General features: G+C 43.2%; 1 protein-coding gene across 1 annotated transcript in view; it reads left to right on the top strand.

The window, feature by feature from the left end:
• The window catches only part of NCKAP1L (NCK associated protein 1 like), a 48,805-nt gene that overhangs the window by 8,115 nt on the left and 21,619 nt on the right, over positions 1 to 19,071 (top strand). Inside the window, exons 6-20 of the mRNA XM_055395705.2 lie at positions 457 to 547; positions 638 to 775; positions 1,579 to 1,627; positions 1,728 to 1,884; positions 8,756 to 8,812; positions 9,096 to 9,192; positions 9,791 to 9,900; positions 10,071 to 10,203; positions 10,580 to 10,661; positions 10,837 to 10,895; positions 11,646 to 11,791; positions 13,310 to 13,442; positions 13,750 to 13,869; positions 17,412 to 17,557; positions 17,813 to 17,944. Coding sequence (XP_055251680.1) covers positions 457 to 547; positions 638 to 775; positions 1,579 to 1,627; positions 1,728 to 1,884; positions 8,756 to 8,812; positions 9,096 to 9,192; positions 9,791 to 9,900; positions 10,071 to 10,203; positions 10,580 to 10,661; positions 10,837 to 10,895; positions 11,646 to 11,791; positions 13,310 to 13,442; positions 13,750 to 13,869; positions 17,412 to 17,557; positions 17,813 to 17,944 — 1,650 coding nt within the window. The remainder of the gene's footprint in view (positions 1 to 456; positions 548 to 637; positions 776 to 1,578; positions 1,628 to 1,727; positions 1,885 to 8,755; positions 8,813 to 9,095; positions 9,193 to 9,790; positions 9,901 to 10,070; positions 10,204 to 10,579; positions 10,662 to 10,836; positions 10,896 to 11,645; positions 11,792 to 13,309; positions 13,443 to 13,749; positions 13,870 to 17,411; positions 17,558 to 17,812; positions 17,945 to 19,071) is intronic.

The raw sequence follows: 19,071 nt of genomic DNA, 5'->3' as shown, positions 1-19,071 counted from the left end.
TAGTGCAAAAAAAGTGAAGACCAGAGAGATCAGCATGGGCTGTTGAACACTGTTCTATGTATGATGTATGTTCCGACGTGCCTACATGAGTACCTAGGCATGTGACTTACATTTGCTTTGAGTGTGTGTGTGTGTGTATCCTTTTGGTCTGTATACAGATTTGGGTCCAGCAATAACTAATCAACACAAATTTGTAGAGTACCTATCATGTGTTCAACCCTATTTCAGTTGCTTGTAAGGAAGAAACTTTCATGGACCAGCCCCAAATCATGTGATTCTGTCTTAGTATTCCAGGGCCTAGAGTGGGTTATCTTTATATGTAATTTATAGTTTAGTATCTTTGTAGGTGGTGGAGAATGCTAGCTTATGTACACACCTTTAACCTATATGCAAACATGAGAGTTTACATCATGCTTAATGGAGGGCTGTAAGCATTTTCCCTATGCTTTCTTCAAGTGACTCCAGTTTTGCCCGTCTGGGTCAGATGGTCTTGGAGTATGACCACCCTCTGAAGAAGCTGACAGAAGAGTTTGGACCTCACACAAAGGCAAGTTTCTTGAGAGACTGGAGAATTTCTCAGGCAGAAGTAGGTTGTCCCCATCATTGACTTTAAGGATTCATTTGTTTTCCCTCACAGGCTGTGAGTGAAGCCCTCCTCTCTTTGTATTGCCTCTTTGTCCGAAGGAACCAAGGGGCTGAGCAGTGGCGCAGTGTCCAGCTTCTGAGTCTTATCGGCACGGCCTCAGCCATGATTAATCCTGCTAATTCAGACACAGTGAGTTCTCTTTTCCTCTTGTCAGTGGAAGCATGCTCTTTCCAAGGCCATTTCTGTAGAGGCTTCTTCTTTTCAGGAAATATCAGCCCTAAGAGTGCTTTCGCCCTCTGCTAGGATATGCTTCTGTGTTGATCACCTTATGTGGCTAAAAAAATCATGGTTAGGTTGAAGCTTTTCTTTGGATCAGGATTAGGATGTGGCTACCCATATAAGAAAGTTAATAAATATTCACAGAATGAATGAATGGATGAAACTGAGTCATTAGGCACCTAGGTAGCCCAGCAGGAACTTGAGCATAGATGTCAATTAATCAACAAATGTTTTTATTCAATTACTATCAGCCCAAGGTCCTTGCTGCAAAGAATTTCTCATCTAGTGGGAAGATAGGCCATGTGGTTATAAAAATAGAACTGATGGTACAAGATGTATGGGAAGCACCAGACAAATGATTTATATTTTACCTGGTGAAAGAATCCAAGGGAGGGGGAAGTCGTAAGATTTTGAGTATTACTCTCCTGAACTGTTGAAGAGAAGTTCTGTCAAACCATTGGTTTGTCCTGACTTCTAGCGTAAGTTCCTTTCCCCTCTCAAATATATTCCCCCTCAATTTACTTCTAGTGCCGCACCTCCTTTGTAGGCATGTTTTCCCAGGTATTGGTTTATCAAAGTATCCTGATCCAGGCTGGTAAAAGAAGAGCTGTGTTTGATACTCAAATTCTAGCTCGCTTGCCCTTGTCTTGACCGCCTTAGTCTTTAGACCAAGTTAGATAGCTGTTAAACCATCTCTGCCTCCCTTCTCATAGATGGCCTGTGAGTACCTGTCTGTGGAAGTGATGGAGCGTTGGATTGTCAGTAAGTTTTCTATGGGTTGAGGTGGGACTAGACCTAGCAGCATGTTACATGGAGATCAAGTCCTAAAAGTCTTCCTTTGTACTGTTTTCCCCACCTGCAGTTGGGTTTCTTCTTTGTCATGGGTGCCTCAACTCCAATGCCGACTGCCAGAAACTGTGGAAGCTATGTCTGCAGGGCTCCCTGTACGTCACCCTCATCCGGGAGGATGTGCTCCAGGTGCACAAAGTCACCGAGGACCTGTTTAGCAGTTTGAAAGGGTGAGACCTGAGAGCCAAGCTAATCTTTGGGGATTTTTAGCCCCTCCTAACAAACCTGTATGTAGGTCAGGAAGCAACAGTCAGAACTGTACATGGAACAACAGACTGGTTCCAAATAGGAAAAGGAGTGCGTCAAGGCTGTATATTGTCGCCTTGCTTATTTAACTTATATGCAGAGTACATCATGAGGAACGCTGGGCTGGAAGAAGCACAAGCTGGAATCAAGATTGCTGGGAGAAATATCAATAATCTCAGATATGCAGATGACACTACCCTTATGGCAGAAAGTGAAGACGAACTCAAAAGCCTCTTGATGAAAGTGAAAGAGGAGAGTGAAAAGTTTGGCTTGAAGCTCAACATTCAGAAAACAAAGATCATGGCATCTGGTCCCATCACTTCATGGGAAATAGATGGAAAAACAGTGGAAACAGTGTCAGACTTTATTTTTTTGGGCTCCAAAATCACTGCGGATGGTGATTGCAGCCATGAAATTAAAAGACGCTTACTCCTTGGAAGGAAAGTTATGACCAACCTTGATAATATATTGAAAAGCAGAGACATTACTTTGCCAACAAAGATCCGTCTAGTCAAGGCTATGGTTTTTCCCGTGGTCATGTATAGATGTGAGAGTTGGACTGTGAAGAAAGCTGATCGCCGAAGAATTGATGCTTTTGAACTGTGGTGTTGGAGAAGACTCTTGAGAGTCCCTTGGACTGCAAGGAGATCCAACCAGTCCATTCTAAGGGAGATCAATCCTGGGTGTTCATTGGAAGGACTGATGCTAATGCTGAAACTGCCATACTTTGGCCACCTCATGCGACGAGTTGACTCACTGGAAAAGACTCTGATGCTGGGAAAGGTTGGGGGCAGGAGGAGAAGGGGACGACCGAGAATGAGATGGCTGGATGGCATCACCGACTCTGTGGACATGAGTTTGAGTGAACTCCGGGAGTTGGTGATGGACAGGGAGGCCTGGCTTGCTGTGATTCATGGGGTCGCGGAGAGTCGGACACGACTGAGCGACTGAACTGAACTGAACTGAACATCCTTTTCTAGTCTCCATGAGTGTCCCGAATATAGGTATTAAGGAATAGTTCTAATTATCAAAGAAATATTTATTGAATACATACTATTTACTAAGTACTTCACTAGATAGAGTAACTAATAAGTAGCATAGAGGTTAAGATCATGGACCCTGAAACCAGATTACCTGACTTTGAATTCCAGCTCTGCCACTGACTGACTATGTGATCTTGGGCAAGTTACTTAACTTCTCTATGCCGGGCCTCAATTTATCTATAAATGATGATAGTACTTCCCTATGACCTACCTCCTAGGGTTGTTAAGAGCAATGAAAGAGTAACTATTTATAAAGCATGAAGAAAAGTGCTTGGTATGTTGTAATGCAATCTATGTGCTTTTTAAACAAAGAATCTCTGCTCTCAAAGAGCTTGCAAATTAGTGAAAAATAGATAAACTATTGTGATATAATAAGGGATTATGATGTATAAACACAAACTGCTTTAAATTGGCCTTGGAGGATCCAGCAAAACCTGGAGACAGACCTGAAGAATTAAACAAGTGAAGTGTGTGTGTGTGTATGTGTGTGTAGTAGTTTTGGGGGCATGGATGGAAAGGCAGGGAAGTTGCTTAAGGCAGAGAAAGATACTTTAGGCAGAGAAACTGTCAAGGTTTCGAGGCAAGAGGGAGCATAGCATTTTCTAAGAAATTCATGTAGCTCTGGTTACAGAAATGAAAAAGTTGTCAAGACAAACTTGGGGAGGTAAGTTGGGGCCTTGGATGCCCTGCCATCTATTCTAAAAGGGATAGGGAGTCATTGAATGATTTTTAAACAGGGCAGTGATACAACCATATTTACCTTTTAGAAAAAGTCACTCTGGCTGCAGGGAAGAAAAGAAGTCAGATGGAAAAAACTAGAGGCAGAGATTAATGAAGTGAATTAGGAGAAACTGAGGATGAAGTCAAGGTTTCTGGAATGGATACTTGGCATTCCTTAAGATAGAGAACATATGATAAAAGCTAGTTTGTGGGAAAAGGTTGTGAATTCAGTTTTGAGCAGTTTGAATTTGAAGTATTTGCAGAACGTTGAAGATAGACGTATGTTAGACCTTTTGGTTGTATGTTACAACAACCTTTTGGTTGTAGAATTTAGGAGGGAGATTTTGATTCAGATTAAGTTTGGCAAAATGGTGATCAAAGCCACGGGAGTAGGTGAGATTACTCATGGCGAATGTGTGAAGTGAGAAAAGACTGGGATAGAACCTCTGAGACATTGAAATGTAAGGGCCAGCAGAGGCAGAGAAATCAGTGAGAGGAATAACAGAGGCAAGGGAAGAAGACATGTCAAGAAGAAAGGACTGGTTATCTATGTTTGACAGTACTGAGAGGTCAAATAAAATGAGGACTGGAAAAAGTTTATTTAATTTATTTGTAAAGATGGTCTTAGTCCCCTTCTTGTTCAGTTCAGTTCAGTTGCTCAGTCGTGTCCGACTCTTTGCAACCTCATGGACTGCAGCGTGCCAGGCCTCCCTGTTCATCACCAACTCCTGGAGCCTACTTAAACTCATGTCAATCACATTGATGATGCCATCCAACCATCTCATCCTCTGTCATCCCCTTCTACTCCTGCCTTCAATCTCTCCCAGCATCAGTGTCGTTTCCAATGAGTTGGCTCTTCTCATCAGGTGGCCAAAATATTGGAGTTTCAGCTTCAGCGTCAGTCCTTCCAATGAATATTCAGGACTGATTTCCTTTAGGGTAGACTGGTTGGATCTCCTTGCAGTCCAAGGGACTCTCAAGAGTATCCTCCAGCACCACAGTTCAAAAGCATCAATTCTTGGGTGCTCAGCTTTCTTTATAGTCCAACTCTCACATCCATACATGACTACTGGAAAAACCATAGCTTTGACAAGATGGACCTTTGCTGGCAAAGTAATATCTCTGCTTTTTAATATGCTGTCTAGGTGGTCGTAACTTTTCTTCCAAGGAGCAAGTGTCTTTTAATTTCATGACTGCAATCACCATCTGCAGTGATTTTAGAGCCCCCAAAAATGAAGTCTGTCACTGTTTCCATTGTTTCTCCATCTATTTGGCATGAAGTGGTAGGACTAAATGCCATGATCTTAGTTTTTTGAATGTTGAGCTTTAAGCCAACTTTTCCACTCTCCTCTTTCACTTTCAAGAGGCTCTAGGTCTTCTTCGCTTTCTGTCATAAGGGTCGTGTCATCTGCATGTCTGAGGTTTTTGATATTTCTCCTGGTAATCTTGATTCCAGCTTGTGCTTCATCCAGCCCAGCGTTTCTCATGATGTACTCTGCATATAAGTTAAATAAGCAGGGTGACAATATACAGCCTTGACGTACTCCTTTCCAGATTTGGAACCAGTCTGTTGTTTCTTATCCAGTTCTCTGTTGCTTCCTGACCTGCATACGGATAACTTCAATTGAGTACTGAGGTCAAAACCTGGATTGCAGTGAGTTTAGGACCAAATAGGAGATAAGGAATTTAGTAAGTAACTCTTTTAAGAAGTTTGACCTTGAAGGGAAGAATAGAGACAGGGTTATAATGAGTAGGAGGTAAGGGATTAAGGAAGGGGTTGAATACTGTTATTATCTTTGTAGTTGCAAAACTAACACCAGAAATGTAAAAACTACCAAGAGGAAGTTGACTACAGTCTCATGTCCCCAAATATTTTGGTGCATGTCCTCTAGATGCTTGTGTGTATATATGAACATGTAGAGGGGTATGTTTATTTTTAGCCTTATATAAGCAATTGATAAAAAGCAATGGATCCACATTCTACATTATATTGTGAAGTTTTTTAAAAAAACTTACTATATTTTGTATATCTTTGCATATCAGTCTATAGACACTTATTCTTTTTAAGAGTCAAATAGCACTTCCTTATGTGGTTGTAACATAATTTTTTAATCCAATCCACTGTTGATGGACATTTGAACTGTACTCCTCCCCCACTTTTTAAAAAGCCTTTACAAATACTGTTGTAATGAGTACCTTTAGACATGTATCTTTGTGAACATTTCTATAGGGTAAATTCTTAGAAGTGGATTTGCTGGCTTACAGGATGTGCATATTTCAAATTTTAATACCTCTTGCCAAATTGTCCTCCAAATAGATATATTATCAACAGTCTATGAGAATACTTATTCCTCATACTTTCAACAACTGAGTATTATCATTAAAAATTCATTGCAAGATTTGAGAGAGTAAATCTAAGATTAATAATTAGAAGTTACAGGAGGTAAATTGAATTGATACTGATATGCAGAAAAACTTTCTAATGATTCCTGCTTCTAGGGAATGGAAGGGATGTTTGAAGGGTATTTAGTTTCCCATCATTAAGAACAACAGTAACATGTAAGATTTATTGTTTAGGGAATTCTTTGACATAAATGATCTAGTTTGGTCTTCATATTACTTATACTCAGGCATATATATTAATATTTTCCTTCTTTATTTCTGGCCATGCCACACGGCATATAGGATCTTAGTTCCCTGACCAGGGATTGAACCTGCACCTAGACTCTGCAGGAGGACGAAGTCTTAACCACTCGACTGCCAGGGAAGTCCCAGTATCTTCTTTTATAAATGAGAAAATGGAGGCTCCATCTCAATGTCACTCAGTTACTAGGAGATGGAGTTAAGAAATCATTCCAGATTTTTTTGACTCAATCCTCTTGCCTTCCATTGTACCAGGTAGAGGATGAAATAACTGCCCACCAGGAATGCTGTGGAGTTGAATCCTTATTTGATTAATATAATTTCCTACTCTGCATTTCTTTGATTCTGTGCTAAGCTCAATAATGAGGTGGTCTGGAGAAGAGAAATGAAAGATTATAAATTCGACTAACATGGAGGCAACAGATGCAGAACAAGAGAAGACAGATCTAAGGGACATAGAGAGCACAGAGCCTAAAGTGGTGTGGTTTGAGCATGGGTCACTAGTAGAGAAAAAGATGGTCAAGAGAGTCAGATATTGCAGATAAACAAAGAACAATGAAAAGGCCATTGAATTTGGTGATTCAGAAGTTGATGGTGACCTTAGAGAGAGCAATTTGTTTACTGTCTGAGGTCATATGGACTTCAAGGGTCAGTGAAAGGTGAGGTGAAAAAGAATAAAGGTGTCTCTGGAGGATGTTGGTGGTATAAGAGGAATGGGCAGAGTTCAGTAGATGGTCAGGGTCAGTCGAAGGTCCTAATTCTTAGGGAGACATGTTGGGAGAAGAGAATAAACCAGTGGGGAGAGTGGGGATTACAATGACAAAAGAACAGTTGATGAAGTTAAATTCTAAGAGGAGGTGGGAAGGGGACCCAGCTGGAATAACTACTTTTACTTGAGAGCAGGGCCTGTGTCATGTTGATGCACTGCTTCTTTGTATTGCCTTCAAACCTGGAAGAGTCCTTTGGCCTGAAGGTGTTAAGGCAGGAGCACAGGACAAGAAATCTATTCTCAGCTTCCTCATTTAAACCCTATGTGACCTTGGGCAAGCCATTTTTCTTTCCTAGGTATTATTTTCTTCATCTGCAAAATAATGATGAGAACTGGATAATCTTTAAGTGACATGACTATGCCAAAGCCTTTGACTGTGTGGATCACAATAAACTGTGTAAAATTCTGAATGAGATGGGAATACCAGACCTGACCTGCCTCTTGAGAAACCTGTATGCAAGTCAGGAAGCAAAAGTTAGAACTGGACATGGAACAACAGACTGGTTCCAAATAGGAAAAGGAGTACATCAAACCTGTATATTGTCACCCTGCTTATTTAACTTATATGCAGAGTACATCATGAAAAATTCTGGGCTTGATGAAGCACAAAGTGGAATCAAGATTGCTGGGAGAAATATCAATAACCTCAGATATGCAGATGATACCACCCTTATGGCAGAAAGTGAGGAAGAACAAAAGAGCCTCTTGATGAAAGTGAAAGAGGAGAGTGGAAAAGTTGGCTTAAAGCTCAACATTCAGAAAACTAAGGTCATGGCATCTGGTCCCATCATTTCATGGCAAATAGATGGGGAAACAGTGGCTGACTTTATTTTTCAGGGCTCCAAAATCACTGCAGATGGTGACTGCAGCCATGAAATTAAAAGACACTTGCTCCTTGGAAGGAAAGTCATGACCAACCTAGACAGCATATTAAAAAGCAGAGACCTTAGTTTGCCAGCGAAGGTCCGTCTAGTCAAGGCTATGATTTTTCCAGTAGTCATGTATGGATGTGAGAGTTGGACTATAAAGAAGGCTGAGCACCCAAGAATTGATGCTTTTGAACTGTGGTGTTGGAGAAGACTCTTGAGAGTCCCTTGGACTGCAAGGAGATCCAACCAGTCCATCCTAAAGGAGATCAGTCCTGGGTGTTCATTGGAAGGACTAATGTTGAAGCTGAAACTCCAGTATTTTGGCTGCCTGATGCAAAGAGCTGACTTATTTGAAAAGAACCTGATGCTGGGAATGATTGAGGGCAGGAGGAGAAGGGGACGACAGAGAGGGGATGAGGAGAGGGGATGAGATGGTTGGATGGCATCACTGACTCAATGGACTTGGGTTTGGGTGGACTCCGGCAGTTGGTGATGGACAGGGAGGCCTGGCGTGCTGCAGTTCATGGGATCACAAAGAGCTGGACACGACTGAATGACTGAACTGACTGAACTGAAGTGACATGAGTCTCTTATTAGTAGGCTGGGGTTAAAAGTAGTGTTTAGAAAGATCCTGATGGTGAGTCCATGCTTCCTGCAGACTGTAGTTTGGAATCTCCAGGGACTGGGAAGGTGGGACGAGAACTCTAACCAGAAGTGTGGCCAACTCTTCTGTGCTTGTGTCAATTTTCAGGTATGGCAAGCGAGTGGCCGACATAAAGGAAAGCAAGGAACATGCAATTGCAAACAGGTAAAGGCAAAGAAAGAGCTCTTCCAGAGGGGATGGAGTAGATATCTCTCCTGACCTTTGCTGTCACTCAAGCCACCCCTATTTCTGTACAGATTTATTGTCTCAACCCAAGAACTCGCTGTTGCCCCACAGGGTCTTGTTTCCTTACTGAGTCTAACTGTGGCCTTGAACCTTCCTCCTGGCTGACACCCCTTCCTAAAGGTAGATCTCTTCTGCTCTGTGTTTGGAGGATTTTTGAGGGTAGGAGAGACAGTATTCTCTAGCTTCTGCTTTCTTTCCTCAGTGGCCAGTTTCACTCTCAACGGCGCCAGTTTTTGCGAATAGCTGTGAAGGAGCTGGAGACTGTGTTAACCGATGAACCAGGACTACTGGGTCCCAAGGCAAGAGAAAGAGAGGAAGGGGAGCATGATTTGGCATTCCTGAGTTTTTGCATTTCTAAGTGTTTTGTTCTGTTTCTGTGTGTATATGGTGCTTCCCTGGAATCTTCTTGGAGTACTCCCAAACTTGTTGTAGCTCTCTTTTGGGCACTATCATATAGTATCATATGGTATAGTTATTTGTGTACTTGTCTTATCCTCTATTTGAGTGTGAGCTAATTAAAGACAGAACTTACTTTAAAAAAAAAAAACCACATAAATACCTAGTAAATATTCCTAAAATTTAATTTGATAAGTTGGTATTGACCTAGTAAATATTTTAAAAATTTAATTTGATAAGGTGGTATAAGGTGGTATAGACCTAGTAAATATTTCTAAAATTTAATTTGTTAAGGTGGTATTGTGAGCTAATGTCAACGTATATATAGGTCTGATTTCTCGTAGGATGCTTTTTTTGTGGGTCTCTGTGTTTAATGTTGGACACTGTTGTTGGTGTGGCTACACAGTTGTATCTATAAGCACATTTTCACAATAGTTTTCTCTGTGCTTTGAAATCCATTTCTAAAGTTGAAAATTCTCATAGTCTCTGTCCCCTCCATAGGCCCTTTTTGCTTTCATGGCCCTGTCCTTCATTCGTGATGAAGTTACTTGGCTGGTTCGCCACGCAGAAAATGTCACCAAGACGAAGACGCCTGAGGACTACATTGACTCGTTAGTTCTTGGCATAGTTAAGAATCTTGACTTTAGGTGCACTGGGAAAAGGGATGGGGAGTGGTGCAGCAGATGGCCTCGGGAGGTCTCAGGTTCTGCCCTGTTGTCACTGTCTTTGACTCAGGCTTTCAGTCTCACACTGCTCTCTGTTCTCATCCTCGACTTTGCAGGAGGATTGCAGAACTGCTTTTCCTGTTGGAGGAGGTTAGGGCTCTGGTCCGAAGACACATCAAGGTGATTCAGCAGTACCACCTTCAGTACCTGGCCAGATTTGATGCCCTTGTGCTCAGTGACATCATTCAAGTATGTTTAATTGATGATACTTTGGAAATTTGGGAGTGATCCCTGGTCATTTTTCTCTGGGGGTCACCTTGACTGAATCCCATGCTCTGTAGATTGTGTGTCAAAAGCCCAATTTCCTCCTTTACATTTGTTAAAAATTTAACAAAGGACTAATAATCTTAGTAATTTTCCTCCCAAGTGATGCTAACAGGAGAGGAAATAAAGGGCAGTTGGATGTTAGCATTGAACTCAGGGAGTTTCCGCCATGTTTTACTTGGCTCTTTTTCGTTTGTGACACTTGGCAGTTCCTTCTCACTTCATACACTGGCCAAGCCCTGTGGTCCTCGTTTCTCTCCTGGTGGAACTTATGCCCCCTTGACTCCACCTTCTCTTTTAGAACCTGTCTGTGTGTCCTGAGGAGGAGTCCATCATAATGTCCTCATTCGTCAGTATTCTCTCCTCTCTGAATCTCAAACAAGGTAACTGGAGGGTCGTCGGGGAGAAAGAGTGAAGGCGAACATTATTTTCTCTAGAAATATGGGTCTCTTGAGCCAGAGGGTAGCCAAGATGACTTTGAAAAGGACCTTCCATTCCATGCAATTGGATAGAGGTGCTGTTTTATTATTTCCTTTTAAACTTCTGTTTCTCTTGCAGTTGATAATGGAGAAAAATTTGAATTTTCTGGATTGAGACTGGACTGGTTCCGTCTACAGGTAGGTCTGTTTCTGCTAATGGTCCCCCATTCTCAAGGTTTTTCCTCCCTCACAATACCCCCCTCCCCTCTTTTTTAGAATTGTATTTATTTTATTTTTTGGCTGTGTTGGATCTTCATTGCTGAATGGGTTTTTCTCTAGTTGTGGTGTGTGGGCTTCTCACTGCAGTGGCTTCTCTTGTTGCAGAGCATGGGTTCTTGGGCACGTGGGCTTCAGTAGTTGTGGTTCCCAGGCTCTAGAAAGTGAAGTCACTCAGTCGTGTCTGACTCTTTGCGATCCCATGGACTGTAGTCTACCAGGCTTCTCTGTCCATGGGATTTTCCAGGCAAGAATATTGGAGTGCGTTGCCATTTCCTTCTCCAGGGGATCTTCCTGACCCAGGGATTGAACCCAGGTCTCCTGCATTGCAGGCAGACGCTTTACCCTCTGAGCCACCAGGGAAGCCCAGGCTCTAGAGCACAGGCTCAATAATTGTGGTGCATTGGCTTAGTTGTTCTGCGTGCGGCATGTGGAATCTTCCCAGACCAGGGATCAAACCTGTGTCTCCTGTATTGGCAGATGGATTCGTTACCACTGAGTCACTGAACCACCAGGAAACTCCCCTTCCTCCTCTTTTTAACTCCAAAGTTCTGCTGTGTGGAATAAAAACTGCTGCTTGGACAGGACAAATCCCAAAGTGTAGTTCCAATACTGGGGAGTCTTTTTCATTTATCTTGTTTTTCTCTCCCCTTTTCCCACCTCCAACCATAGGCATATACCAGTGTGGCTAAGGCTCCCCTGCACTTGCATGAGAACCCAGACTTAGCCAAGGTGATGAACCTCATTGTCTTTCACTCCCGAATGCTGGACTCAGTAGAGAATATGCTGGTGGAAACTTCTGATTTATCTACTTTCTGGTATGTTCTGAGCTCTTTATCAATTGACCTAATCTCTTGTTTGGCCTCTGTGGAGCACTCTTAATTCCCCCAGACACTGGGAAGACTTGTTTTCTTTGAGATCTCCTTAGAGGCAGATGCTACATCGCCACAGTTTCTTCATTCCAGCTGTTATCAAGTGGTAGGAATTTGAAGCCGATTCCGTTTTGTGCTGTCTTTCTTTAGGGAAGCCAGTTGGACTTCACACAGTCTTGCTTTCACTGGGATAATTCATCAATTGTCTGTTCTTCATTGTTATCTTTGGAAACCTCTTTAGCATTTATTTTTTTTTGGACCTTGTGATTTAAAAGAGACATGGAAAAGGTAGAAGTTTAGTGGAGATGACTGAAAATAATTGGGAGGGCTGGGGAACAGGGCCTTTAGAGAGTGCACATAAGTTTGTCTTACTTAGGGATCATTTGGCCTTTACTCAGTGACCACTGTTGTGCATAACTCTACCCTTTGGGGAATCAAACATACAATTCAGTATGTTGGCTCTGCTGTCTGCATTCTGCATTTTTCAGTTCAGTTCAGTTCAGTCACTCAGTCGTGTCCGACTCTTTGCGACTCCATGAATCACAGCACGCCAGGCCTCCCTGTTCACTCTAACTCATGTCCATTGAGTCGGTGATGCCATCCAGCCATCTCATTTTCTGTCATCCCCTTCTCCTCCTGCCCCTAATCCCTCCCAGAATCAGAGTCTTTTCCAGTGAGTCAACTCTTCGCATGAGGTGGCCAAAGTATTGGAGTTTCAGCTCTAGCATGGTTCAGTTCAATTCAGTCGCTCAGTCGTGTCCGACTCTCTGCGACCCCATGAAACACAGCACGCCAGGCCTCCCTGTCCATCACCAACTCCCAGAGTTCACTCAAACTCATGTACATCGAGTCAGTGATGCCATCCAACCATCTCATTCGTTAGGAAGGTATAATACCCACATGTGAAAAAGACATAATAATGGCAAATATGCATGCCGTTGAGAGGATACAGGATTGAGGAAAGATCAGTCTCATGGAATTAATGAGAAATTTTTCTGGAGCCTGAGTGTCAAATTTTGGGAGGGATGTGAATTAGTAGTGTCGAGAGACTTCTAAATCAGGGCCCAAATCATATAGAGGTTCTGAGGAAGGATTAGCAATTTTGTACAAGAAAAGGGGAGACATTACTAACCTGCCCTGGGATCCAGTTTAAAAAAAGACTGAAAGGTTTGAGTTTCTTGGTTTTCTCTCTACTTTAAGAGTAGAGAATTTAAAGAGAGAGGGATGAGTATCAGTAAATATTTGTTTAGGGAGGGGAGTTTGGGGGTGAATGGATACATGTATATGTATGGCTGAGTCTCTTCGCTGTCCACCTGAAACTATCACAACATTGTTAATTGGCTATGCTCCAATACAAAGTAAAAAGTTTAAAAAAAACCTTTTGTCGAAAGAATCAATATTCTGTCCACCTCAGAGGAACCAGCTCCTAAACCCTGGTCCTGAGTCTCCTTGTCTGTTCCATAGCTTTCATCTCCGTACCTTCGAGAAGATGTTTGCTGTGACCCTGGAGGAACCTGCCATGTTCCGTTATGCCATTGCTTTCCCCCTGATCTGTGCTCACTTTGTCCATTGCACGCATGAGATGTGCCCAGAGGAGGTGAGTGTCCTGGACTCCAAACCCTGTCACCTCTCTAACCACATCTCATTATTATTCCCTCAAAACACAATTTCAGGGGTTTATTTTGGCCCCAGAAAAGGTACACATAGATACCTGGGTATCTTTTGGCCCCATAGATATCTGGTCCAAGTCCCTGAATGTCCCAGCTTTATGTGCAGTGTGTCCTGTCTCTGAGTCTCATTTTCTTCTTCTGTAGGAGTGAGTGGCTCAGGCTGGGGTCAGAACATGTGGAAGACATGGCTGTCTTGGTGATGCCACTTTCTTCCTTGGGTCCTCTTTCCCGCAGTACCCTCACCTGAAGAACCATGGCCTTCATCACTGCAACTCCTTCCTGGAAGAGTTGGCCAAGCAGACTAGCAACTGTGTCCTGGAGATCTGTGCTGAACAGCGAAACCTGAGTGAGCAGGTGGGCTCAGCCCTCTCTCTGTTCAGTCTCCCCTCTGCTGCTCCGCCATGCCTTCCTCTCTATCTACCTCTGTTTTCTCAAACACGGAGTTCTCTAAGCCTTTCAGGTAGGGCTAGGGCTTTTGTATGCATGAGTTTATGGCAGGCTTCTTTTCTTAGTGTCATCCCTTTAGTCATTACTCCCTTGGGACTTGATAGAGGTATCTAAAAATACTCTTATTTGAACAGTTGTACTTCAACAAAATCTGGTCTTTCATCTGAAGAGTTTCAAGAGATGAGTTAACTTTCTAATTTGCTTCTCCTCCTTTCTCTGCCCTGTGTACACATACTTAGAACAGCGGCCCCCAGATCACCTGTCTTGTCTCACTCTTCTGTCCATCTGCACCCTAATCTGTAGCTATCTGAACATTTTCAGGCACCTCCTCTGTGTTTATCCTCAGGGTTGCTTTTATGTCTTTGTTGTTTTCCCCTCCCCTCCCTTGACTGACTCATAGCACCTGGTCATGATTAGCTCAACCTAAATTTATAGAACATTTGAAAATGAGGGACTCATTCTGCTGTTGCCCTGGAGTCTTTCAGGTTTCCTAGACTACCCAGGCTTCCTGGGTTTGAGTCAGGCTTTGTAGCAACTTTGGTAGGAAGGGAGTCGGGTTGTGTGCGTGTGTGTGTGTGTGTGTACATATGCCCAGTTATATTATTACTCAACCTTCCCATTTTCTCATATGTAAAATGTGGATAAAAATAGTTTCTTAGTAGAAGTAGCATAAAGATGAAATGAAATAGAGTATGTTAAGTATTTGGTATGTAATTCTCAATAGATGTTAGTTGCTCTATTATTTGGTATTTATTGGGCACTATACTTTGGCCACCTCATGCGACGAGTTGACTCACTGGAAAAGACTCTGATGCTGGGAAAGGTTGGGGGCAGGAGGAGAAGGGGACGACGGAGGATGAGATGGCTGGATGGCATCACCGACTCTATGGTCATGAGTTTGGGTGAACTCCGGGAGTTGGTGATGGACAGGGAGGCCTGGCGTGCTGTGTTTCATGGGGTCGCAGAGAGTCGGACACGACTGAGTGACTGAACTGAACTGAACTGAAGGCTTGAGAGTCCCTTGGAGTGCCAGGAGATCCAACCAGTCCATTCTAAAGGAGATCAATCCTGGGTGTTCATTGGAAGGACTGATGCTAAAGCTGAAACTCCAATACTTTGGCCACCTTATGGGATGAGTTGACTCACTGGAAAAGACTCTGATGCTGGGAGGGATTGGGGGCAGGAGGAGACGGGGACGGCAGAGAATGAGATGGCTGGATGGCATCACCGACTCGATGGACATGAGTTTGAGTGAACTCTGGGAGTTGGTGATGGACAGGGAGGCCTGGCATGCTGTGATTCATGGGGTCGCAAAGAGTTGGACACGACTGAGCGACTGAACTGAACTGAACTGAAGGCCTGTGCTGGGGTTTTGGGATGGAAAGGTACACAATTCTGGCCCTTGGGGAATATTCTAGTTTAAGGGAAAAAGGAGTACAAATACATGTTTGAAAGACATTTAAATAATTAATGCAAAGAAGATATGTAAATAAGTACAAATACGGGCATATTCGTCCCTTGACTTGAATACCTACTATACCTGCAAAAGCACATAGTTAAAGATATTTTCTCAGTGCTAGGTCAGGGTTGGCTAAAACACAATGTGAATATTATTTTCACACACAACAAAACTTTTGCAAATGAATGTTGGCCCCTCCAAAGTTGTCATTTTGAATAAATAATGATGTTGCATTACTAATGGAGTTACATTTTTCAGAATCACTTTCAGAATCTACCCACAGACCCTTTTGCATAATTTCAAGGTTGACACATCTTTGCCCATCAAGGTAGACCTGATTTTTTTGGAAATAGTAGGAACTTGAACTTTAAAAAAAACCAATTGTGACTATAAAGTAAGAAAACCAGCTTACTCATGGCTATTATCCTATTGTAAGAGTAATTTTAAATGAGGAGTTTCCAGACTTGCTCTGCACATACTCAGTGTCATTGGACTAAATGGAGAGAATTCCAGAGTGATTACCTTGAAGGAGAGATCTGAATATATAATTCTATCTTATATTTTCTGTATGGCTAATGAGGGTATCTTGTTAAAGAGAAGAGATGCAGGATTGATGTTTAAGTAACAAGAAATATAGTATCTTATTTTTTAAAAAAAGGAGAAGTGGGGGCTTCCCTGGTGGCTCAGTGGCAAAGAATCCGCCTGCCAATGCAGGAGACATGGGTTCAATCCCTGGTCTGGCAAGATCCCACATGCCTCAGAGCTGCTAAGCTCATGCACCACAACTATTGAGCCTGTGCTCTAGAGCCTGGGAGCCACAACTACTGAGCCCATGCCCTACAACTACTGAAGCCTGAGTGCTCCAGAGCCTGTTTTCTGCAATAAGAGAAGCCACCACAATGAGAAGCCTGAGGACCACAACTAGAGAGTAGCCCTCACTCCCCACAACTAGAGAAAAGCCTGTGCAGCAACGAAGACCCAGCACAGCCAAAAATAAATAAATACAATTATATAAAAAGAAGAAGTGGAAAGAGTGCTGGCCAGGTTGTGAACTTTGAGTCTTTGGAGGGTTGTGGTAGTGTGGGTATCTGTCCGTGTTCCGTATCCATGGGACAGGCTATGGAGGAATATAGCAAGTGAGATGGTAGTTCCACACTAGCAAAAAACAGACCATCTTCCTAGGTTGGAAGACCCCTGAAAGCACAATTGAGTGGAGCTCTTAGATTCTTTCTACTGGAATTTCTCCACTAGGAAAGACTTTCAGGAAGTGGATGGGGGAATTGATGATCTGGTCCTTGAAGGACACTGTCATCTTGAAACTCTGAAGCTAAACACGAGTAGATATTTAATGAAAACTAGGCTATAGTTTTCCCGTGGTCATGTATGGATGTGAGAGTTGGACTGTGAAGAAAGCTGATCGCTAAAGAATTGATGCTTTTGAACTGTGGTGCTGAAGAAGACTCTTGAGAGTCCCTTGGTCTGCAAGGAGATCCAACCAGTCCATTCTAAAGGAGATCAATCCTGGGTGTTCGTTGGAAGGACTGATGCTAAAGCTGAAGCTCCAATACTTTGGCCACCTCATGCGACGAGTTGACTCACTGGAAAAGACTCTGATGCTGGGAGGGATTAGGGGCAGGAGGAGAAGGGGACGACAGAGAATGAGATGGCTGGATGGCATCACCGACTCGATGGACATGAGTTTGAGTGAATTCCGGGAGTTGGTGATGGACAGGGAGGCCTGGCATGCTGTGATTCATGGGGTTGCAGAGAGTTGGACACAACTGAGCATCTGAACTGAACTGAACAGAGATGAGCATATGCTAGGTAAACCCCCACTAGAGAAAGAGATGCAGGAAGGAAAGAGAGAGAAAGGCAGAGCGAGCAAAGAACAGGCAATAGTGGAAGGACCTGCTTGTAACTGTCAGATGGGCTACTCGGCAGTTTGAGGAAGGGATCTCATTTTTCCGTTCACGTGTGTTTCTTTCTAAAGCTTCTTCCGAAGCACTGTGCCACTACCATCAGCAAGGCCAAGAACAAGAAAACCATGAAGCAGAGGCAGACTCCCAGAAAAGGAGAGCCTGAGAGGGACAAACCAGGAGCGGAGAGCCACCGGAAAAACCGCAGCATTGTCACCAAGTGAGGCCCTGGGCCGTCCGTCTCAAGGAAGGGCGGGCAGGGAAGAGAGAAAGCGGACTCAGCAAAAGAGCGGAGGTCGTGGTGGGAATGACAGATACGGAAAAGCAATTCGATGTGGATTTTCTCCTTTGCGTTTGAAGTCAGCATTAGATGAAAGGGATCCAGGAGTGATGGGCCTGACAGATCCTCTCCAGCTACTAGCAGGCAGGGCCAGACCTGTAATGAGGCTCATTTTACTTTCTTAATTTTACCCAGCATGGACAAGCTACACCTAAACTTGACGGAGCTGGCACTGACAATGAATCATGTACAGAGCTTCTTTGTGTTTGAACACACCATCTTCCCTTCTGAGTATCTCAGCAGCCATCTGGAGGCCAGATTCAACAGGTATTGCTCTTTGCTTGTCTTCTCTTTGCTTAGTATGGTAGTTCTCAAAAGTTGGGTTCCATTAGCTCCATCTTGGTGGTCATTCTGCAGCAGCTAATCTGGCATAGGTCCTAGGCACCTCTATTTAAAACAAATAAATGAAGAGAACCCCAAACCTTTATCGGCTGTTTTGATAAACAACCAGAAATGATTTAGTAGAGTGAATGGGCCCTCTGCAGTCTGCAGATCTGTGTTGATGCTCTTCGCTAAGACACCAGAGCAGGTTATCTATCTTGTTTGAGCCTCAATTTCCTACCCTATAAAGTAAGGATAATGATTTTTACCTTGTTATGAGAATTACCCTTAATTGAGAATTGGTAGAGTATTAAAGATAATCTTGAGTGACATATGTAGGCCTCAACGAAATAAGTTCCCTTCCCCCCACTTTGCCTCTCGTTCTGTTGCCCCCTAAATTTGCAGGAACATTCCTTGTATTGAAATTGGGCACCGTAGTCAGCAAATTAGGGAATGAGGGGAAGACAGTTTTATGAATAATCTGCTAGTCTTCTGTGTTTCCTTTTACAGTATGTATACTAGTATATTTACACATTCATTCAACAAGTATTTATTGAACATCTACTGTGTGTTGGCAGTGTTCCCTAAGCTGTTGATACAGCAGTATATAAAAGGAATAAAGATTCCTGGCCGCATAAAGTTTCCTTCGAATGGGAGAGACAAACAAGAACACAGGATATATAGTATTAGATTAGAAAATGATAAGTGCTAGAAAGGCAGGAGAAGGAGATAGCAAGGGTATAGTGGTGGCGGTGGTGGTAGAAGTTTACATAGGGTGGCCAGCGAAGGCCAGCTTGAGAAAGTGACATTTGAATGAACTCCCTGAAGGAATTGAGAAAGCTAAGTGGGTGACTGTCTGCGCAAAGAACATTCTAGGCAGAGGAAACAGCAAGTGTGAAGGATCTGAGGTGGGAGCATGCCTGGTATGTTCAGCGAGCATGGAGGAGGCCAGGATGAGCAGGGGGGAAACTGGTAGGACATGAGGTCAGAGAGGCTGGAGGAGTGGAAGGCAGACTGTTCAGCTGCCTCTGTGCCACCCTCGGGCGTCTGGCTTTGACTCTGAGTGAGACAGG

The sequence above is a fragment of the Moschus berezovskii genome, chromosome 6, assembly GCF_049115385.1.
Source record: "Moschus berezovskii isolate FMDL1 chromosome 6, NW_MosBer_1.0, whole genome shotgun sequence".
NCBI lineage: Eukaryota > Metazoa > Chordata > Mammalia > Artiodactyla > Moschidae > Moschus > Moschus berezovskii.
The sequence above is the reverse complement of the archived record's forward strand: the minus strand, read 5'-3'. Positions and strand labels throughout refer to the sequence as shown.